The 23,908-nt window shown below is 44.9% G+C and overlaps 1 protein-coding gene across 2 annotated transcripts; it reads right to left on the bottom strand.

Annotated features, from left to right (window-relative positions):
* Nucleotides 1–1,005: 1,005 nt before the first annotated feature.
* Dnaja3 (DnaJ heat shock protein family (Hsp40) member A3) lies at nucleotides 1,006–23,240 on the bottom strand. Of its 2 annotated transcripts, XM_021632479.2 has the most exons (12): nucleotides 22,988–23,240; nucleotides 20,231–20,364; nucleotides 18,282–18,365; nucleotides 16,072–16,272; nucleotides 13,784–13,936; nucleotides 11,943–12,090; nucleotides 11,256–11,320; nucleotides 8,485–8,613; nucleotides 7,264–7,379; nucleotides 6,108–6,205; nucleotides 2,729–2,842; nucleotides 1,006–2,118 (listed from the first exon to the last, which is right to left on the bottom strand). In XM_021632479.2, exons 1-11 carry the CDS (start codon nucleotides 23,196–23,198, stop codon nucleotides 2,742–2,744), a joined length of 1,440 nt encoding a protein of 479 aa, XP_021488154.1. In that variant the 5' UTR covers nucleotides 23,199–23,240; the 3' UTR covers nucleotides 1,006–2,118; nucleotides 2,729–2,741. The 2 variants fall into 2 exon arrangements, with proteins under 2 accessions (XP_021488154.1, XP_021488155.1); XM_021632480.2 differs by lacking the exon at nucleotides 2,729–2,842 and having other exon boundaries at nucleotides 22,988–23,239.
* Between the last annotated feature and the right edge of the window lie 668 nt (nucleotides 23,241–23,908).

The raw sequence follows: 23,908 nt of genomic DNA, 5'->3' as shown, positions 1-23,908 counted from the left end.
AAAAGCCATCAAGACTACAGGAAACCTGGACTAGTTAAAGTACTTACTAAGTACTTTTTGGTTTTTTGAGACAGGGTTTTTCTGTGAAGCCTTGTTTGTCCTTGACTCATTTTGTAGATCAGGCTAGCCTCGAACTCACAAAAATCTGCCTGCCTCTGCCTCCCAGAGTGCTGGGATTACAGGTGTGTGCCATTGCACTGGGATCCTGTATGAACTTTTAAAGAGTTTTGGTGTGTAGTCCTGGTTGGTCAATTTGCTATGTAGACCCGGCTGGCCTCAAGCTCACAGATCTGCCTGACTCCACCTCCAAGTACTGGGATTAAAGGCGCACCCCACCGCATGCATTTGCTGCTCTTGCAGAGGTCCTTAACTTGGTTGGCAGCACCCACATGGTAGTTAACAACCTTTGAAATGTCAGTTCCAGATGACAACACTTTCTTTTGGTTTCTGTGGGCACTGCACAGACATCCACACATGCTAATATTTTTTTTTTTAAATACAGTATAGGAAAATGCAGCTAAGGGAACATAGCTCAGTAGCAGAACACTTGCCTAGCATGCCTGAGGTCTTGGGTTCAATCCCAGCTACTACCTTTTCAAAAAATTTACAAAGAATATTTTTAGTTGTGGTGGACTGTCTGTACTCCTAGTACTTGGGAGGTGAAGGTAGAGGGATGAGGAGCAGCAGCCTGGGCTACATAGCAAAATACACAGACTGAGAAATAATGAAAGGAAAAGAGAAAAAGAGCATAGTGAGCACATGTACATTTCTCAGCAGGGCTCTCCAGTCAACCAGGCTCAGGAGTTTGGTTACACAGGAACACGATCTCATGGCAAGGGTCTGTTCTGGAAATGGAGTAGGGGTCTGGCACTGCCAGGGCACTAGGTCATCTTGATGGCAGGGAGAGAGGTCTCCACCAGCAGATGCCGCCAGCTCACTCTCCTGTTGCACTGCTGTGCCACCTGCAAAAGCTAGTTTGAACTCTCAAAGAAGAAATGACCACAGTTTTGGTTTTAAATATCTTTTGTAGTAGATCATCTTATTTACATTGATACAGAATCACTTTACATTCTTAAATCAGACACTAATAAAATGTTCTGCTTTTGTAAATTATAAACAGAGAAGGTGTTCTTATTAGCCTGTCTTACACTAGCTCCAGGACCTTGGAACACATGGAAACTGCAACATGCTCCCAGCAGAGGCTGGATAGGAGGCTGCTCTGTGCACAGAGGAGGTGGAGCTTCCACTCCACTACAACCCTGCACTCTCCCTCTTAACATCTGCACAGGACAATGGACCTTACCACTAAGTCATCTAAGAACACCTTGGAAATCAAGTGTCAGCAGTTGAAGAGAGGAGAGCAACCCCTGGCTGGCAAAGCTCTGGGTCTCCAGAAGCTGAAGTCTGTCCCACATGACCATGGTAACTTTGGTCCAACAGAGCAAGAACCTCTGCTTCCCTACCCTCACCCCCACACCTGACTAGTACAATCTAACTCAGCTGTCAGGCAACCTGCCATCTAAGCTGAAGTGGATAGAGGGACTGTGTTCTACAAGTATGCCTCCCAGCGCCCTAGAACCCACTTTCCACTTCCTTGGTACCTTCCAAAAAAAAAAAAAGAAAAGAAAAGAAACAAACAAACAAACCTCCAAGGGAAATAACACACATCTCAGCAGAACCGGTCAGGGAGGATGTATCCCAGAACTCCATGAGCTTTGTTGAGAGGGAAATTAATCATCTCAATGCTGTGCAGTTGAAGGCTTCATTTAAGCTGTAAGTTTGGCCTTTAATTCTTTCAGCTCTCTACTACATGTGATTCCAGATTATTTTAGTGCCACAAGAAGAGTCCAGGTGTCCTGCCTGAGCCAGAAGAAGCAAGTCACCTACCAGTGGACAGGGTGTTTGCATCAGCCTGAGGGCCATACGTCACTGCCTAGGGCTGTCCACCATGAACTTGTATGCAGAGAGGTGTTGTCACACAGCTTTGCTGCTGCTAGGTAGTTCAGAGGGCTCTGTAGGCAGGGGCTCAGTGCTGCTGTTCTGGGATCCTCCTGTATCTGATACCCCAGCCATGGAGAGGGCCTCTGCTCCTGATCTAGTTTCCAGTTGACCGTTTTCCTGAGTCAAGGAGACAAACAGTTACATTCCATATCACAGAACACATCCCTTCAGGAGAGGCTTTGTTAATCCCTGGAGAATGGCTGTGCTTTAAGGGTCAAGAACCCCAGGACCTGGGGTTCTTGACATCTCCAGGCACAGAAAACAAGTACTGCTCCTCAGCCCCAGACTTGCATGGCACCATGCTGCCTGGGTAGACTATTGTGCTAAAAAGCAGGTGGGAGGTGGAGGAGATCTGAGTTCTAGGCTTGGCTCCGCCACAATCTGCCCTCTGGACTGTGGGCAAGCTGGTTCCACCACAGAGGGACAAAGCCCTTGGCAAATGACATGAGGGTTGTGAGGCAGCTGCAAATTCAGCCTTTCTAGGAAGGAATCTAACTTGAATTCAGAAGAGGGCTGGCCACTGAGCCTGCCCCACCCTGTGCTGCTCACAGGCTCTGCTCAGAAGACTGAGGATGCCGTGGTTACTACACCTTTGGTGAGGTTACTACACCTCTCCCGACTTCTGGGGAAGGGTAGGGTGGGGTGAGGGCCAATGCTGGTTAAAGTAACCAGAAGAGAGATTAGTTCACACAGGGAAACAGGGAAGGAGGCTCACAGGTTTTCCTACCTCAGCAGGGTTATCAGGAAGTAAACATTTTCTTAAGTTTGGAAAGCAATCCCTCGTCCTCCCCAGCCTCTCGCCTATCCTTGCTTCCTTCGGAGCTATCCTTGGTTCTGCCACCTGGGCACAAACAGCGGAAAGAACCCAGGTCAACAGCGCATACCTTCATGCAGAAGCCAGCCCCACCTACCCATGCCTAGCTGCCCAGGGGCTGGCACTCGAGGAGTAGCCAAGGGCCACTACAGGAACACTGAGGCCACTCTCAGGCTGGCAAGGGTACCTCAGGTATTAGACTGAAGCAAATGGGACACTCAGAGACTCAGGACATGACAACTCTTCCGGGGAGTCAAAAACTCATGGAGGGTAAACGAAAAAAGGGAGGGAGAACGACTGTCTGTAACCTGAACAATAACACAGGCAACACTCCATGTCAGGGCCTCGGGGCCAACCCACACAGCTTATCCTCATCCCTGTGTACTTAAGAGCCCTCACACACTTGCATGTACACAGAAGCTATGCTGTCAGGTCAACTCGAATCTCAGAGCCAGCCAGCAAGAAGTAGACCTTAGCTCAAACCCAGCCCAGACTCAGAACCACCCAAGCTACTGGCTACAAGATAAAGCAATGAACCTCAAGAAAAGCTCCAATTTCTAAACCCATTGCCCATTTTGTACACATTAACATGTCCAAGCTACTCTCACACAGGATCCTCTGCTGTGCACTTCATCTTGTCTCTCACAATGCCAGTGAGGTAGGTGTGTATTATCCCATCTTTGCCACCTTGGAGATAGGAGGAGAATCAAGAATTCAAGGTTATCCTCCACTATGTCGTCATGGGTTCTGAGCAGGCCCGCACTACACAAGACCCTGACTCAAAAAAACAAACATACACAGCTTCTAAGCAATTTGTGAGATCAAGTGGGAAAGCCAGTGGCATGTACTTGGCATGTTTTAGAAGTGCCATCAGTGGTAACTTACAGTGCTGGTATCTACTTACAGAAGACATGAAAGCACAATTCTTGCTCTCTTTACCTTAGGGTACTCAAGAGGTACAGGAAGCCCATGGTTTATACATTTGTTGTATTAAAAGAGTCATTTATGTTACTTAAACCCTTACATATTAGAAAAGGAAATGCTCTGAATTGCAGCAGGGCATAACTGGCCTCTGGACTTCAAGGCAGAAAGTGTGTGCAGAGTGAGCAGTGTGCTCTGCAGGGCCTAGGTTCCAGGCTTTGTGTGACAGCCTAGAGCCCAGGTGTGTCCCCAGGAGCTTTGTTGAATACCCAGAAAAATTTTTAAAGCTTTTTTTATAGACAGGGTTTCTCTGTATAGCCCTGGCTGTTCTGGAACAAGCTCTGTAGACAAGGCTGGCCTTGAACTCATGGAGATCTACCTGCCTGTGCTTTCTGAGTACTAGGATTAAAGTATGACCCACCACCAACCTGCTGCATTTTTTTTTTTTTTTCTTAAATTTGCCTACATGTCTAGTGCCCATGGAGAGGAGCGTAAGAAGTCACTGAACTTCCTGGAACTGGAGTTAGAAGTGGTTCTAAGCCTCCAAGTGGATGCTGGGAACCAAATCCAGGCCCTCTGCAAAAGCAGCAATCTCTCTGCTGAAACGTCTTTCCAGTTCCTGAGTGCCCAGATCTTGTCCAGCATTTTGCTCAGAACACCATTCCTTTCCCTTTCTAAGGGAGCCCCTCAGCTCTATGAGTATGCCTAGTCAGAGTGAGCTTGTGGCCCTGCTGTCCATGCTGTACCTATATGTTGTATGGACTTTTCCCATGAAGATATACGTGAACAGACGTCTACTCATCCCAGACAGGGAACCAACAACAAAGTAAGGCACTCCCAGCCTCGGCTAGCTCGAAGGAACCAATGAATTAACTGGGTTTACTTGCAGGCATGGGTGAGGGGTTGCTTACAGGAATGGCAGTGACCCCCAAACAATCACACTGCAGAAAAGTCCTATGTATGGCTGATGACCTAATAGAAAGTCATTATGCATCATGGATTTTCCCTTTCAGTTAACCTTCCAGAGAACAAATACTATGGAGAAGAATTATCTACACCTAGCAGGAGGCGCAGGAGGGAGTGAAGGTAAGGGTCTCATGACCCTCTCCCCAACCCGTCTATACAAGGTTATCAAAAAGCCCATTGTTTTTTGTTTGTTTGTTTTTTGTTTTTAAAACCTCAGGCATTCTAGGCAAGCACTTTATCAAATGAGCTATTTTACAAAGTCAAATTTCCAAAGGGATGCAATACTGAAAACAATGACAATAGAGATTAATGAGAAGAAAAATAGTGTTAACATTCTAACATGGCGAAATGCCCATGCCCCCACCTGAGCCCAGTCCTGCAGAATGTAAGCTCTCTGGTGGGCAGGAGAGGAAAACAGTTGTGTGCAGAACAAATCTTATATATTATGAGACCTTGAGGACATGTCAGGAAGAAATTACAGGTTCACAATGAAAATGTGAATAAGAGCAAAGGGAAAAGTATATGTATTATGTACACAAATATTAAATGCCATTTGGTATTTGGTCAAGCCATAGAAAGGGTTCCTGTCCTCAAGAAGAGCTCAACAAACTTCCAGGAAATTCTGCTGGGATTTCCACTTCCACTACTGACTCTTCCTTCAAAGAACTCCAAATCTTCTCTCCACTCTGAAATAAAGCTACCCTAGCTCTGAATACTGGCTATGAATTATCACACACAAACCTAAGGCCATTCCAGATCTGAGAACTCCATCCAGGTTCCCATAAAAACAAAATGATTCAATGAGCTAGAAACATGTGTAGCCTGGGCACAGCCTGTCCTGACCTGTCCCAATCAACAGAGGCCTCAGATGAAATACAGATACAGGGGCCACGGGAAAGCTCCAGCCCAGACGTCAACCACTTAGGTTTGTGTTCACAGAGCAAGACATCTGAGCTTGGACAACAACTCTGGTCACTGAATCAAGAGACAGTATTTTCACATTGTTGTTACCATTGTTTACTTTGTAATCCTGGTGAGGTGTTTGGGGTCAGGAAGGCACAGATCTGTCTAATTGATCTTCCCCTTAAGCTGTTACAAAGAACTCTTGTAGGGAAATGCCCAAAGTCACAAGGCAAGTGGCAGAACCAAGGCTAGAACTCAGAACCACAGCTCTGAGACACAGAGCTGCTGCACAGGTGATCCTGTGCTTTCTAAGCACATGCATACAGTGAAAGGGAAAAGCTATATGGCTATATGGCTGCACACCCACAGATCCCCTCTTCCAATGACAGTTGTTCGGCGCCTATGAAAACTCAAGCAGAAATCAAACATGCTATTTTGAAATGTCTGTAAACCTGTAACTCGGAGATCCCTCATGCCACCACCTTACTCCCAGGCTCCTTACCAGTGTGTGTGTGGGTGACACCATTCACCGTGCCCTCCACGTCAGTCTCATCCTCAGCATAGCTCAGGATCAGGTTCTGCTGCCTGCTGGTTAGCCTCCTGTGGACCAAGACTAGTTAGTGGCCAAGTGCTTTCTCCAGGCAGCTTTTGAAAGGACACAATGCAGCTTAGTCTTTGACTAAGCACACACTGAGGAACAAAGGGCAATATCAAAGCTTTGGAAGGGCTCTAGCAGGCCTGAACATGGCAAACATGGCTCTGGCAGGCCTTACTCTTCTCTCCCATTCCCTCTGCCTTGCTAAAAACCATTAGATCACATTCCTAAAGCCAGCCACCAAGCTCTGTTTCCTTCTTTGGCCACTTCCTACTCCTGAGGCTGACTACCAAGGTCCAGCTAACAAAGCATAAAGTCCAGCAATCAAAAGCCCCCTTTGGCTCACCTAATTAACATGCTCAATTAAGATTAAACACCTCATCTGAACACAGGCTTTCCCCTTTTACCATTTGCCTATGAGCCACACCTGTTTCCTCTCTATGCTTTCTCCCTCACCCTTGTTCCTTTCCCCTTCTCTCAGTCCTCTATTTCCTATTAGGTCTCTTATTCCTTGCCCTATGTCCCTCTGGGACAAAGAAATATCCTTTGTGCTGAGAACTTGGTCTTGGGGTGTCTTGTGCTGACAGCAGTCCTTTCAGCTTTTCTCTAAAACCCTGAGTTGTTTAAACTGTCATTACTGCTATGCCAGGTATAGGGGTTGGAGTGTACATGTTACATGTGTGTTTGTGAAGCAGCAGGTAAGAAACTAATCTCACAAAAGAGAAAAGAGCTGAACCTGGCTTCCCAGGAGAAGCAGGGGCACTCCACAGCTGAGTGCCCCAGCATTCTGCCCAGAGCACATCAGGAATTTAGCGTCTCCTATGTGTCATTCATTTTGTACTTCCATAGCTCAGTGAAGCCAAAAAGCTATATCCAGTGCTCAGATGGGAAACACAGGCCGGACAAAATTGACTCCAAGAAAGAAAACAATTTGCTCAAGCCTAGAGCTGGAAGGTCAGCTGAACTGCTGGATGCTGGGCTTAGCAAGCAAAAGGCTCAGAGGCTGCCGCAACTGTGTATATGGGGTCTGGTAGTCTGGGCTGTAGTCTTGGTGAACACTTACTTTGGAACTCTGATCTTGATGTGAATGTAGTGGTCACCATAGCCGTAGCTATTAATCCGGGGGATGCCTTTCCCAGCCAAGCGAATCTTCTGGTCTGTCTGAATCCCAGCAGGGATCTATTGAGAAAGGAATGTGCTTATGTTCCCTGGTAGCCATTGTCCAAAAATAAACATTTTACTACACAGAGACAATCTTGAAAGGTGTGTTCAAAAAAGGACTTGCACTGGGTATGCAGAACAAGCTAGCCACATAGTTGTGGGACAGTTGAGCCCAGGAAATAGGTGTGAGGGGTAAAGAAAAAGACTCAGAAGCAGAAAGTTGATGGCAGGTATGAGACTAAACTTGCTCCATTACTCGCAAACGCTGGAAAGAATGGACCCTGGAGAAGCGGATACTCCAGGTTGTCTCCAGGGGGAGGTGGGAGTATTTGTCCACAGTGACCACTGCCATGGCCTAAGTCTCCACACCCAGGTGCTGGAGAAGGCTGGAGACAAACACAGAGGTATAAAAGTGGCACAGGGAGTGTCCACTTCAGCTGCAATTAAAATTAGAGATAGTTGCCTGAGATTTCTGAGTTCCAGGCCAGTCTGGTTTATATAGTGAGTTACAGGACAGCCAGGGCTACACAGAAAAACTCTGTCTCAAAAATACCACCACCACCACAACAAAAATAAATAAATAAATAAATAAATAAATAAATAAAACCACAACAAAGCTCAAAAATCAAACAAACAAACAAACAAAAAATCCCAAAGAAGCAAACAAAATCCCCAAAACTTGAAGTGGTCAACTGAGTAAGACACAGCTTCACACCACAAGCTCCAGGTGGGAACATGAACAAAGCGCACCGACTGCATCACGTATGAGCTGTTCCTGGGACCCTGACCAGGAACTATTGCCAACAGTTAAACAGAAACACCTGGAGTTGTAATTATTCCTCAAGGAACAGCCTAAAGCTCCTAGTGTCACAGGTGCCAATGTCTCTTCTACTCTCAGAATTCCTGACAGGCTGGACACTCAGGTTTAGACCACCTCATCTATTTCCCATTTAAAAAAAAAATTTAACTGGCCATGGTGGCACATGCATGTGACATAAGGAAGGGTGAGGCAACTGGAGTACTAGTTCAAGATCAGCTGAATAAGCATTGGTCTCAAAAGAAGGAAAGAAAAGACCAAACAGGTGCCAGGGCAGCAAAGACAGTTGTCCTCATGTCCTCTTACCGTCACACTGATTGTCTCATACAGGCCCTGGGCTTTGGCAGTACCCCCAAGAATAGCTTGAGCTATTGAAATAAAGAGGTCAGAGTGGATGTCTGCGCCGTCCCTCCGGAACACAGGACTTTTCTGCACCTAGTGCCAAAGAGAAGACAAGTGTAACTACCATGGAAGTGTTGCTTGAGGGCAATGTCCAGACCACCTCAGCTTGCATCACAATTACAAAAGGAAGAAAAAAATGCAATTTGGCTTTTACATTTTCCCCCCAAATCTTACCTAATGAGAAAGGTTACTAAATGTAGACAAATACACTTACAAAGATAAAAATGATTTGCAAGGCTAGGGAAGTGCCTGCCACAAAGGATGAAGACCCACAGCACTCATGTAAAAAGTGGGCATGGTAGTAAACTGCTAGGAAGAGAGAGCGCACGCGTGCGTGTGTACAGTGAATCTCTTGAGCTCACTGGCCAGAAGCCTAGGTAAATCCGTGAGCTCTAGGTTCAACAAGAAACTATCTCAAAAAATAAGGGGAAGAGGAACCAAAAGAGGCACCACACATCACCCTTTGTCCTCTACACACACACACACGTACACGAATTCAGTCTTTCAGATGGTCACTTAACACAAGCTACCTCTAGGACAAACTACCAGCTCTGGAATTTATTTAACTTAGAAATACTACTTTTCATATCACAAAGATATTCTCTGCCCTTGATTTCTTCTGCCCTTCCCCCCCCCTTTATTATTAGATAAAAGAGTAGCTGAATCCTCTACCAAATTCTTATAAGCTGGCGTCCAGCTTCTGCCTTTATGTGGTTTTAAACTAATTAATTTGCAGTGCTGGGATAGAACACAGGGCCTTGTACAGACCAGGCACAACACCAAGGCCTACCCTGCACCTACCTTCCTTCCTTCCTTCCTCTTTGATTCCTCATCTAGAGGGATCCGCCCCTCACACTATTTCTATGCACTGCCCTGTCTCTGGTTTCTCACTATATTGTTCAGATAGACTACAAATTCACTTATGGAAACCTACTGCCTCAGCTTTGCACATAGTGGGAAAACAGTCAAGTGCCACTATACCCAGCTTTTCTGTTGGTTATTTTTGTTACTGGGGGGGGTGGGGGGGTGTTTTGAGACAGGGGCTCATTAAATCCAAATTATTAAGGTTGCAAGCTCATTAAGGCTGCAAATTCTTTGTGGGGCTCAGGATGACCTTGAAATTCTGGTCCTCCAGTCTCCACCTCCCAAGTGCTAGGATTACAGGTAAGCCAGTCATGCAAGGCACTTTACCTCCATCCCAAGTCGTACTTCTTGTTTTTGTTTTCAGTCTTGCTTTTAAAGACAGAGTTTTGTTGTAGAACCCAGGCTGTCCTTGAACTCACGCTCTTCCTACCTCCACATCCCATGTGCTAGAATTATAGGCATGTGCCACTCACTATACCTAGTACTTGGTTCAAGTAATAAACTGCCTCACACAAAGAAAAAGAGAATGTATATACAGCAAACAGGGCACCCACAACCTAATTGTAATTGCAGGTGTTACACAACTGTAACACCAATATTCTGGAGGCTGAGACAGGACCACTGTGAGTTCCAGGGCAGCCTTTGCAACACAGGGGGATCCTCGCTCAAAAAGGGGAGAGAAAATCACAAACAGAACTTTCTTTATGCTTCTCAGTTAATCACTACCCTGAATTTAACATTTATCAAAGCCTACTAGGATGCCTTTACTTTTGCTTTGTCTTTCTACATCCCTCAACAACACACACTTGATGGCTCTCACATGCTTGGCAGCTCTCTGAGACAGTCTCCTCATATCACAGCTGGACGATCTGCCTTCTCTCCCCTGTCTTAGTGAAGCGGCGTCTCCTGCTCCCCTGTGGCTCTTTCCTTCTGCTATGTCGACAACATTCGAATACATAGCAGTTTGATGACCATTCTTTTTTGACAAACAGCAGGTTTGTCACCACTGTCTTGCTATTATATACCTCCTGACCCAAAGCATGCTACACTTGCATGGCTTTTTCTCAGATACACACCTAGGAGTGTAAGTCTTTCTGTTACCAGAGAAAACCATTTTGGGCTAGGAGGTGCAAGTACTTTGCTAGCATGCAAGAAGCGGAGTGTTCAATTTCTGGCATTGCTAAATAAACAAATAAAACTATACCATTATAATTTGTTTTCTCTGGCTGAGCATGGTGGTGCACATCTTTAATCCTAGCACTTGGGAGGTAGAGGTAGGCAGATCTCTGAGTTCAAGGCCAGCCTGGTCTACACAAGACCACACAGAGAAACCCTGTCTCAAAATAAATAAATAAATTAATTAATTAATTAAAATAAAAAATATTTTGCTGTCTGATCAACAATTTATACAGGAATAACACCACCACACAGGGGTTTGTGAGCTACTTTTTTGTTTCCTTTTTTTTTTTTTTTTCCAAGACTGAGCTTCGGTAGCCTTGGCTACCCTGGAACTTGCTCTGTAGACTAGGCTTGTCTGGAATTCACAGAGATCCACCTGCCTCTGCCTCCAGAGTCCTGGAATTAAAGGCGTGCACCCCCACACTGGCTACATTTCTTCTAACTTGGCAGTGTTGTGAGAAAGCTTTCTTCTCTGCATGCAGGCATGCAGGCAATGAATACTCATGCCCAGGCAGCCTTTCTTTAACTGGGAGCAGTAACACATTTGCCCTTACTTTCTACAATGAGTGATCTCAGCTGTACCCACTGCAAGAGAAAAAGGACCCAAAATAGGCTGACAGGCAAGCACCTACCCTGAACGTGACAAAAATTTCTCGTTTTCCCACAGGCATCCTTACAGTCTGACCATCTTGAACTCCTAGGAGAACAAAATTTCCAAACAGCAGTTATGGTAGGGTCTCCCACAGCAACTTCTACCCAGGAAAAACCACTTGACCAGGTTTCTGGCTGCTGCTGCTTTCTTTGTTTCTTTTTCTTTTGAGACTAGGTTTAGCCCTGGCTGTGTAGCCCTGGCTGTCCTGGACTTGCTTTGTAGGGCAGGCTGGCCTTGAACTCAACAGAGATCCACCTGTTTCTGCCTCCTGAGGGCTGGGATTAAAGGTGTGCACCACTACTGCCCAGCAGGCTTCTTCTTTTATTTTTGAAATGAACGTCTCACCACGGACCTTAGGCTGACCACAAACTTGTGCTCCTCCTGCCTTAGCCTCCTGAGTACTGGGATAGACAGGTGTCACCACCTAACTAGTTTGTTTCCTGTTAAAGTTGGTCCTCACTGCATGAAGACAGAAATCTGGGACAGGAGCTGCGGCATCCCAAGGTGGGAGCGGAGTGGACACACTGTGAAGGTGACCGGTACAAAGGAAAGCTCTAAGAGAGTCTACTTCTTCCTCCAACCGGGGAATCCAGGGCCTTATGTCTAGCTCTGCAATCATGCAAACAGGGTACAACAGTGCTGGCCCATTTTCTGGGCAACGGCCTACCTGCAGGCACAGGGATTGTCACTCGTTTCTTCTGCTTGGCTTGTCCTGCTCCTCTGCAGACCACACAAGGAGTTGTGATGATGGTGCCCCGGCCACCACATCTCCGACATGTAGAACGCATCACAAAAGGCCCCGTATTGATAGTTTCCTGACAAAAGAAAAATGCTACGTATACAGGTACATTGCTTTATCAAAAAATATTTTATGAATAGTTTATATCCAGGTGAAGTAGCACAGGTATATTATGCCAACATATAGGGGACAGAGATAAGAGATCAGGAGTTCAAGGCCACACTTAGCTACATAGTGAGTCTGAGGCCAGCCTGGGTTACATGAGACTCTGAACTTTTTTTTACATGAAGGAAGAGGGATGACATCTCATGTGGCCAAGGCTGGACTCAAACTCTCTGTATAGTAGAGAATAAACTTGAACTTCTGATGTTTCCGACTCTACCTACCAAGTGCTGGGAGTACAGGTATATGCAACGACACCCAGCTCAGAAGTCAAGTTTTTTTTCTTTTGTTTTTCAAGACAGGATTTTGTGTGTAACATCACTGTCTGCCCTGGAACTTGCTTTGTAGACCAGGCTGACCTCGATCTCACAGAGATCCACCTGCCTCTGCTTCTGGGAATAAAGGTATGTGTAGCTTGAAGTAAGATTTTTAAATAAATTTATATATATATATATCATTATGATTGGCTTTCTCTGCCCCCCCCCATGTATGTGTGTATATATGTGCTGAGGATGGAATTTAAGGCTTTCACTGGGCATGATGACTCACACTTGTTTGCACAGCACCAACAAGGCTAACAAATGAAGATTGCCTCATGTTCAGTCAGCCTGGAGCATATGAGTTCCAAGCCAGCTTGGATTAGAGTTAAACTCTATCTCAAACAAAACAAAATATGCATTAAGGGCTTTGAACATGCTAAGAACATGTTCACCAATTAGGAACAGCCCCAATAATGAAATGCCTATATGTGGTACAGAAGAACAATTCTGAATGTGATGCTACTTATCTACACAGCAAATTCCAGACCAGCCAGAACTGCACATTGAGACCCTGTCTCAATAAATAAAATAAAAAATAAATATATAAAAAGGACTGGAGAGATGGCCAGCAGGGAAAGTCACTTGCCACCAAGCCTAATGACTTGAATTCAATCCCTGGGTCTCATATGATGAAAGAGAATGGAGTCCCATAAATTTTTCTTTGAATGCCACATGTGGGCATGGCACACATGCACATATAATAAATAAATAAATAAATATAATAATAAAAAATATGTTTAAGAATTATAACCAGGCATGACGACACATACTTATAATTCCAACACTTAAAAGCATGAGGCTAGACAGTGGTCGGCCTGTGTTAAAGAGAGAGACCCTGGAGAGGAGGACCTCCCCTATCAGTGGACTTGGGCAGGGGCATGCATGAAGAAGAGGGAGGGAGGGGAGGGGAGGGAGGGAAGGAGGGAGGGGCTTATGGGGGGATACAAAGTGAATAAAGTGTAAAAAAAATTAATAATAAAATAAAATAAATAAAAAAGGGTGAGACCCTGTCCTTCCTCTAATCCCACTCCCTAAAAGAGCCAGGGTGGAACACTAACACTTGGAAGATAGAGAGAAGAGAATTACAGACAGGTTCAAGAGCACCTTCAACCACTTAGCTTAAGGCCAGCCCGTTGCAGTGATACGGGACACAGCCCAAGCCCCAGAAATACCTAAGTAAAGTGTCTCCTGGAACAGAGAAAAGGAATGGTGAGAGCAGCTAGGGAGGTAGGTAAGGGAGGGAAACACTGACAAGAGGAGTAGAGGCGGGACCCACAGTACCCTTACCATGCCTGAGCCGCCACAATAGTGGCAGTGCTGCACCTTGGTTCCAGGCTCATTGCCCTTGCCGTTACAGCGCTCACACGTATCCAGGATGTTCACAGTGAACTCTTTGTTGACACCCTTGGCAGCTTGATTGAATGTCAGTTCCATGATGTACTGCAAGAGTGAGGCATGGCCTGTCACTTAGCTTTATAATGCCTACAGCAGTGCGTTTCAGGACAGGAGGGCACCGGACAGTACCTGTAGTCACTCCATTACCAAACACATATACATGTATACTTTGTCAGGGAAGAATGGGTGTAATCTAGCTTTACACACACAGAGTTTAAGATCTAGTAAGTAAAAATTACAGCTTTTAAGATATATTAAGTAAAAAATGGCTTGAACTTCAGCTATGAACAATACAGCACTTGCTTTGGTCTAAGTCTAGAATGTCTCCCAAGGACCCAAAACTTGGTCTCTAACTTAGTGCTACGGGGAGGTAGTGCGACCCTGAGGAGGTAGAATCTGGTGGGGGACTTTAGGTCAGTGGGGTGTGTCCTCAAAGAAAACTTGGGGCTGCCAGTCTGCCCTCCTTTCCTTGATAGCCAGGATCAGATAAACAGCTTTGATATACCACACTCTCCACCATCATATACTGCCTAACCACAGGCCCTGAAAAGATGGGATCAACAGTCCATTCACTAAAAACTCTCAAGTCACAGGCAAAAGAAACATTTCCATTTTATTTTTTTTATTTTATGTTTTGTCTGCATGTGTATGCACCCACATGTGCCTGGTCCCAAGAGCAAGAGAAGAGGGAGTCAGACCCCTGGGACTAGGGTTACAGCCAGTTGTTCACTACCAGAAGGGCGCTAGGAACCAAACTTGTGTCCTGTGTAAGAGCAGCACCCTGGGGCTGCAGAGCTGGCTCAGAGGTCAAGAGCACCGGCTGCTCTTCCTGAGCTCCTGAGTTCAACTCCCAGCAACCACATGGTGGCTCACAACCATCTACAGTGAGATCTTGTGTGTAGGTGCTCATGCAGGCAGAATGCTGTATAAAAGATAAATTAAAAAAAAAAAAAAAAAGAGCAGCACACACTCGTATCCACTGAGCCCTCTCTCTCTAGCCCCACTTTCCACTTTTTGAGTTGTCTCTGGTATTTTCTTACAGTAACAGAAAGCAAACTAAAACAATGCTTGGTAACTTAGATGATGAAACATTTCTCTACCTTTCTCAATGCAATGACAATGGCTCCTCAGGACAAATCCATGGAGGAGTCAGCAGTGTCCCCCTGCTGCAGTAAGCTCCCGCACAATAACAGAGCACAATAACAGAGCACCCTCTAGATCAGCGGTTCTCAACCTTCCTAATGCTGTCTCATGTTTTGGCAACCCTCAATCACAAAATTATTTTTTTTTTAATTATTATTATTTATACAGTATTCTGTCTGCATGTACACCTGCACGCCAGAAGAGGGCACCAGATTTCATTACAGATGGTTGTGAGCCGCCATGTGGTTGCTGGGAATTGAACTCAGGACCTCTGGAAGAGCAGCCGGTGCTCTTAACCTCTGAGCTATCTCTCCAGCCCCACACAAAATTATTTTGTTGCTACTTCATTAGTGTAATTTTGCTATTATTATGAATCTTAATGTAAAGTATCTGGCGTGTAGAGTATCTCATATTCAGTCCCCGATGCGGTCAACCCAAAGGTTGAGAACTGCTGCTCTAGATGAGTCACTGCACTCCGGTTTCTGAGGCATTTGTGGGTGCTGCCTGATTAAGTAGCTTTTAATAATGACATCACATGGACAGGCTCATCACTACCAAAGGAATTTTTCAAATGCTCCTAGCTTTCTGCCAAATGGCTGCCTCTGAATCACTCCAGTGCCTTTCTGAGAAACAAGAAACTAAAAAAACATCGTTGCACTTAAAGTTAAAAGTTGATCCTTCGAAGCTGGGCGAGGTGGCGCATGCTTATGATCCCAGCACTCAGGGAGGCAGAGGCAGGTGGATCTCTGTGAGTTCCAAGCCAGCCTGGTCTATAAAGCTAGTCCAGGACAGCCAAGGCTACACAGGGAAACCTTGCCTTAAAAAAAAAAATAGTTGAGTCTTCAAAATAAGGAATGCTGGTATGACAGCGCATGTCTTTAATCCCAGCACTTAGGAGGCAGAGGCAGGCAGATTTCTGTGAGTTCATGGCCAACCTGGTCTACATAGTGAGTTCTGAAATAGACAGGCTACAATGTGAGATGCCCCTGAAAAATGAATGAATGAATGAAGGAATGAAAATAAAATAGGATACTTACTTCCTGAGGCTGATCAAACACAGTCTTGAAATCACCAAAAGAAGATGATTTGAACTCCCCAAAGATCTTCCTAAACAGCTCCTCAGGATCAACAGAAGGACCTCCTCTCCAGTAGTTCTGCCCAGAGCTGCTGGCCCCAGGATCAAAGCCAGCAGAGCCGTAAGTGTCATACTGCTTTCTCTTTACTTCATCACTCAACACCTTGGATGAAAATGACAAAGCAGTCAGGCATTTCTGGGTCTTCTGAGGCTTAGGAACACAGACAATAGGCCATGCCAAGTAAGTGTGTCACATCTCCTAAGAAGAAAACATTCTAAGAAAGTCAGGCATGGTGGTGAAGGCCTGTAATCCCACCAATCAGAAGGCTAAGGCAGGACAATGAGTTTGAAGACAGCCTGGACTACACAGTGACACTCTGTTTAAACAAAACACCAAATCACATTAAAGCTCAGTTACAGAGCATTTGTTAAGCATGCATACAGCCTCGGGTTCAGTTCTCAGCACCAGAAAAACAGAAATGTAAACTAGGCCAGCAGTGATGGTGCACACCTTAGCCCAGCACTCAGGAGACAGGGGCAGGCAGATCCCGCAGTTCAAGGACAGAGTGGTCTACAGAGCAGGTTCTAGGACAGCCGAGCTACACGGAGAAACCCTGCCTCAAAAAACCAAAATATAAAAATTGGCAATCAAGCACACCTTTTGTGGTATGATGGTTAAGTCTGTCAGCTCCAGTGATTTAAGGAATTCTTGGAAAGCTGGTAAACTGCTGGGCAGTGGTGGCACACACCTTTAATCCCAGCACTCAGGAACAGGCGGCAGGCAGGTCTGAGTTACAGGCCACCCTGGTCTACAGAGTGAGTTCTAGGACAGCCAGGGCTACACAGAGAAACCCTGTCTTGAAGCCCTGCCCGCCCCCCAAAGGAGCCAGAGAGGGCACCGAATCCCTTGAAACCGGAGTTATCGATGGTTGTGAGTTGCCATGTGGGTGCTGGGAATTGAACCTGGATCCTCTAAAAGAACCGTCAATGCTCTTAACTAATAAGCCATCTCTCTAGCCCCTTGGCAGCTGATCCTATGAGCTACTTCAATAAGTCTTTTCTAATTACATATAGCCTATTAGTTCTACTTCTCTCGAAACTCTGACATATGCAGAACCCATTCGGGATAGTCAAGCCCAGAGGAATGGTGTGGTGGTTTGAATGAAAATGGCCCCCAGAGGCCCACAGAGAGTGGCACTATTAGGACGTGTGGCCTTGTTGGAAATGTATCACTGGGAATGAGTTTTGGGATTTCAGAAGCCAGGACCAGGGGCTCTCTTCCTGCTGCCTACTGACCCAGATGTAGAATGCTCAGCTACTTCTCCAGCACCATGTCTGTCTGTGTGCTGCCATGCTTCATGACTGGATAATAATGGACTAAACTACCGAACTATAAACCAGCCTCAATTAGATGTTTTCCTTTATAAGAGTTGCCATGGTCATGGTGTCTCTTCAGAGCAATAGAAACCCTAATTAAGACAAATGGCCATTCTCCAATAACTCTGTAACTGGTCAATGGTTCTTTCACAGATGTATGTTTGTTTGTTTTTTTGTTTGTTTGTTTTTAATCCCTCTATTTCCTATGGTCTACTTTTAAAATTGCTACCTTAAGTCATCAAATAAGACCTGACTTAATCAGTCTAATTGGGATTTCCCAAGATCAGCTATTAATATGAATTATCTGAGCAGCTTTATTGACACAGATAAAACTTATTTTTAGTTTGTTTTGTATTAAGGAAAACTATGTAGCCCTGGCTAGCCTTAAACTTGAAGAAATTCTCCTACCTCAGCCTCACCAGTGCTAGAATTACATAATGCCATCACTCCTGATCTCTTCATTTTTAAAAACTGCCTCTACTAATTTTGTGTATAGGCGTGCCATGGCACTCGGGTAGCGGTCAGAGGACAACTCCTGGAAGCTGCTTCTCTGTCCACCATGTGTGTCCTGGGGATTGAACCCAGGTTCTCAGACTTGACAGGAGATACATATATATATACCCACTGAATCATCCTACTTGCCTTATTTCTTCACTGAGATTCTAAGTTAGCAGAACTAGCATGAGACCTCGGCAGGGACAGAGCATCACACTGGACCATATGTATGGCATGCCAGGTTGTCCTGTGCAGTGGACAGAGCTGAATGGCAGTGACCATACACACAAGTCACTTTACCTCATATGCTTCTGCCAGCTGGGAAAACTTCTCCTTGGCTTTGGGATCATCCTTATTCGTGTCCGGGTGATACTTCTTGGCAAGCTAAGGGGGAAGAAAGTATAGATATAGATGGTTACTATAACAAAACCCAAATACTTGCCACAATTATGCTTCTTTATAGCACTCCCTTAAAGATTTAAAATTTGAAAATTCATCATTCTGGGGCTAGAAGGATAGCTCAGAGGTTAAAAGCACTGGCTGCTCTTCTGGAGGTCCTGAGTTCAATTCCCAGGAACCACATAGTGGCTCACAACCATCTATAATACCTGGTGCCCTCTTCTGGTGTGTAGACACATGTGCAGGCAGAATGACATGTATATATAATAAATAAATAAATCTTTTAAAAAAAAGTAAATATTTTCTTCAGAGAGGCACATATTCCTCATCTACCAGAAATCTCTTCCCCACAACAGACTACTAGGGGCTGGAAAGTTAAAAGCATTTAATAATCTTGCAGAGGACCTGCATTCAGTTCTCAACACCCATACAGCAGCTCACAACCATCTAAAACTCCAGTTCCAGTGTGTTCTATCCCCTCTTCTAAACTCTGACAGCATCATGATGTAAGCACACATGCAAACAAATCAAATATTAAAAAAAAAAAATCTTAAAAATTAGTCAATTAGTTTTTTAGAATGTGGACACCTTTGTGAAAGCAAATAATAAGACAGCATGTCTGGTACATTGAATTTACGTAAAAGAGCAAGTAAATAACTTGGTTTCTCTACTACACAATTTTATTTGTTTTGGTTTTTAGAGACACACTTTTTGTGGTCTTATTAGCTGTCCTAGAACTAGTCTGTAGACCACACTAGCCTCAAACTCACAGGGATCCATCTGTCTCTGCCTCCTGAGTGCTGGGATTAAAGGCATACGGCACCACTGCTAGGCTTTATTTGTTTTTGAGGCAGGCTGGCCTTGAACTCACAGAGCTCTGTCTGCCTCTGTTCTCCAGGACTGGGATAAAAAGGCATGCACTATCACACCTGGCTTGCTGTGTAAGTTTTTTGAGGAATCATTTAATAAACTTGTGACGGTGATTGCTACAAAACACAAAAATGAGTGAAGAAAAAGAAATACATTTTACCTTTTAATTAATTAATTACTTTCTATGGCATGGGAAGTGTATGAACAACATGGTGTGCATGTGGAGGTCAGAGGACAACTTTGTGGAGGCAGGTCTCTCCTTCTTACTTAAAACAGCTTTAGAGAATTGAATGCAGAGCACCAGGCTTGTGCAGCAGACACCTTCACCCACTTGGCCTTCTTACCCGCCCCTCTCCTCTTTCTTAAAACAGCATTAGCTGATAGTACATTCACTGCACAACAAATGCATCCAAAACTCCATCTTTCTCAGATCATTCCATAGGATTAGCTGCTTATGAGCTGCCTGAGGAAGCTGTACACACACCAAGGCAAGAAGGACCAGACAAGATCAACAGCAGTCTGGGCTGAAGAGATGGCTCAGTGGCTAAGAGCACATACTGCTTTTCCAAAAGACCTGAATTCAATTCCCAGACATGTCAGATAGTTTACAGCTGCCTATAACTATAGTCCCAACAGGATCTAATACCTCTGCCTTCTGTGAACATCTGCATTCATGTGCGCATGGCCACAAACAGATACATACACACAATTTTAAAAAGTAAAATAGGGGCTGGAGAGATGGCTCAGTGCTTAAGAGCACTGTCTGCTCTTCCAGAGGACCTGGCTTCAATTCCCAGTCAACCACATGGCAGCTCACAACTGCTTGTAACACCACTTCCAAGGGATCTAATGCAATAAAATAACTTTTAAAATAAATTATAAATAAATAAATAAATAATAAAATGAACTACCTATATATTAAAAAAGATGACCAGCAATCTTTCTATAGTCTTGGCAGTAAATCTGAGACCATCATATACCTGATAATAGGCTTTCTTGATATCTTTCTGGCTGGCATTTCGGGGCACTCCTAATATCTGGTAATAATCATCTTTGTCCAAAGCAGCACTTGTGTGGAAGGAGGCAGTACAAACAAAAGGGAAACTTTTTGTTCCTGGAAATGAAACAAGAAAGTTAGTCAGTCTGGGAACTTGTCCAACAAGAAGAAATTATAAATAAATGACCAGCTATGAAATACCTGTGAAAGAACACAGTTATAGGGCCCGTTCCCTTCTGAGCACACTAACAGCCAAACTCAATGTACTTCAAGTTAGAGCAAAGCTTGGGAATATATAGTTCTGCTTGAACAGAATGCACAAGGCTCAGTTTGATGCCTAGCACTGAATAAACCCAGCATAATGGTGCCTGATGAGCACATGCCCATAATCCTAGCATTATAAGGAAGCAGGGCTGGAGAGATGACCCACAGGTTAAGAGCACTGGTTGTTTTCCCAAAGGTCCTGAGTTCAATTCCCAGTAACCACAGGGTGGCTTACAACCATCTATAATGACATCTGGTGCCCTCTTCTGGCACGTAGGCAGAAAAAAAAACCTAATAAAGGAAAGAAAGAAGGACATAGACGGTCAGCAGTTCAAGGACCATTCATAGCTACACAGGAAGTTTTAGGCCAGCCTGGAATATATGACACCCTGTTTCCAAAACAGCCAGTTGAGTAGATATAGAAAGAAGTTAAGGAATAAAAAAGAATGAGGAGGAATGGTCAGAATACAATAAAATGGGGGGAGGGGTATGAGATTATTATCATCTTCAGTCAGACTGGAGAAGACATTAGAACTGAATTCTTGGTGATCCTGTATTCAACCTCTTTATTTGATACCTGCTTGGCTGGTTACTCCCCACTCCTTCCACTGGCAGGATGAGTCTATTGGTGGCAAAAGTTTGGCAACTGTACCAGGTTCAAAAACAGGAGAGAACTTAATTGAAACTGTGTAGATAACCACAGGTAACTTTTACAAGGTAAATGGTTTTTTATTTTTTTATTTTTTTATATCCTAAAAGCTTTAATGATTTGCAACTCTACAGGAAGAATTTGTTTGGTTTTTGTTTGTTTTGTTTTCTCCAAAGTATGTCCAGTAGATGTCTTGCTCTTTTTGAACCCAGAATAGGATTGCTCTCCTTTCTTGTTCCAAGAATGCCTAATCCAGTAGCATGATAATGCTTTCTTTCTGCTTGGGAGATTTTTTTCAATGATTTTTTTATTTTATGTGCATTGATATTTTGCCTGCATGCATGTCTGCACTCAATCTCCTGCAACTAGAGCCACAGACAGCTGTGAGCTGCCATGAGGGCGCTAGGGATTAAAACCCTGGTATTCTGGAAGAGAATTCTGTGCTCCCAACCACGGAGCCATCTCTCCAGCCCCAGCTTGGGACATTTTTGTCATCTGATTTCATAAATCAGACTTGAGGAATGATCACTGACTAAAGTTTGGAAACCAAATTGATGACCTTAGATTTGGTATCAGGATACATACTAAATGATTCCACTTCCACAAATATAGTCACTTGAGACAGAATATGCCCACTACAGCCTCTGGGCTGACTTGAGGAAAGCCTGCTGCAGTTCTTTAGTTATGTTTTCATATAGAACTACTACTTAGTGCCTGTTTAGGCCTCTATACCTCTCTCACACAAAGACACAATAATTTAAAAATGCTCTAAGGCATGCATGAGGCTCTATGCTTGATCTGTGGAACTACCCAAAATAATAATAACGTTCAACACTTGCTTCCTTCACTCTCACTGAACATGAAGTAGTATGACACAGTACAGGAAAACATCATGAGGAGAAACGGCACATACTGCTCTTGGAGGGACACAACTTCCTACCTCTAAGTGTAGCAGCTCCTAACTGTCAGAAACTCCAAGGGCCTCTTCAGGCACCTGTGTACTAAAGAGCACATGCTCACACACAAACACACATATACATAACGCAAAGTAATTTTAAAAATATTTTTTTTAAAGAAAAAAGAAAAGATTGCTGCTAAAACACTTCAAGGCTTAATGCACACTAATTTGGCATTTCCTTCAGCAATTAAAAAAAGTACCTGCCATGCCAAGACTACCACTTTTTAGCTTTGTAACTTTTTCAGGTTCTTTAACATTTAAACCTGTTTCTCCATAAAATAAACTGGTAACAACACCTGCCACACTTAAATATTCTCTAAAGAGAAACCATACTTCTACAGTGTTTAATAAATGTTAGACTACATTACCTTAATTCACTAACTTACGGATTCTAAAAAAAGACCGATAAATGGCCTTCCATTTACACCACGTGATGTCAGGGATGAGAGCTATGAAAGGAAAATTCATCACACTTTCTGGCCTTAATGAAGACAAGCACCTGCATCTTCCTAGATTTCTGGATGCCTAGCACTCACGGAATGTCAGTTACTTCTTCCACTACAAGCTAGAAAGTGAAGAAAAAAGACTAGGACAAGGGAGCAGCGGCCTGGACAGAGAGGGTAACTGTGACAGAGGTGAAGGTTCACGGCCTTCGGGGCGTTTCACCACCTCCGGCTCCACGCAGCTTTCTGGATCGTTTCTGGGTAGCCGGCACCTTGGCCTCTCTGCCTCCTGCGTGCCTGCGTCCCCAGCAATTCCTCTCTCGTGCTGGGAGACACCTCCATCCCGCTACACGGGACGTCAGGGAAAGAAGAGCCGCCCTTTCTCATCCCCGGAGCCGCTACTTCAGAGCTGGAAGCCTCCCTCACCTGTGAGGCGGACACTGGGTCTCAATGTCAGCAGCGCCCGGGGACCATGAGCGCCCACGGAAAGCCCGAAAGCAGAGACGCTCAGCTTGCGACATAGGGAGGCTGCCACTACGGCCCCCTGTGGCTGCTGGGTCCCTCTCCCCGCTGCAGCCGGCAGCCTGGGGGTCCCCACTGCCACCTTCAACCAGCGTGGGGAGTACCGCGCAGCCATGTTGGCCCGGGGACACGGCGCCTGCGCAGACCGTCTCCAGCCGGCCTCGCCGGTCGCCCCTTCCGGAGGCGAGGCATCCGCAGCACGCGGGGCGGGAGCACTGCGCATGCGCTGCCGGTCCCGAAGCGTAGTACTGTGAGCCAACAAGGGCTAGACTGAGGATGTCAGCTTGTACATTTTCCCTGGATTGGAACTTTTGTGATTTACGAATGGATGCTGCACTTTACTTGTGAACGAGGTGGTTGAATGTTGCAACCGTAATCTGCCCTGAGTGGGACTACAAACCCCAGCAGACAACGCGGCGTCAGTAAGGCAGATTCCGGCATGCAGCGCGCGGCTGCCTTCCCTTGACCCTGAAAATTACATCTTATTGCATGTTCTCTCGGAAATCCTCCACCCTGCCTATTGGCTGCAGTTTTTGCGTGTCTGACTCCCGCGCAGCAGAACTTGAAACAGTCAGCTCTACCTACGTTAGTCTTCTCCAAACATGTAGCGAGAATTTAATGAGTATTGTGAATGTCTACAATGTATCATATACCACATCCTCTTTGTTATCCATGTTCTAGAATATGATGTTAGAGCAAACCCGCTCTAGAGGAGCAAACAAGTGTATCAAGTACGTATAGAGTATTCCAGGTGGCAAAAACTTCAAAAGCTACCAGACATGGTAGGACACATCTGTAATAGCATCAGTTGGGAGGTAGAGGTGG

This window comes from Meriones unguiculatus, chromosome 11, assembly GCF_030254825.1.
Source record: "Meriones unguiculatus strain TT.TT164.6M chromosome 11, Bangor_MerUng_6.1, whole genome shotgun sequence".
NCBI classification, from domain to species: domain Eukaryota; kingdom Metazoa; phylum Chordata; class Mammalia; order Rodentia; family Muridae; genus Meriones; species Meriones unguiculatus.
Note: the sequence above shows the minus strand (reverse complement) of the source record. Positions and strands in the feature narration are given on the sequence as shown.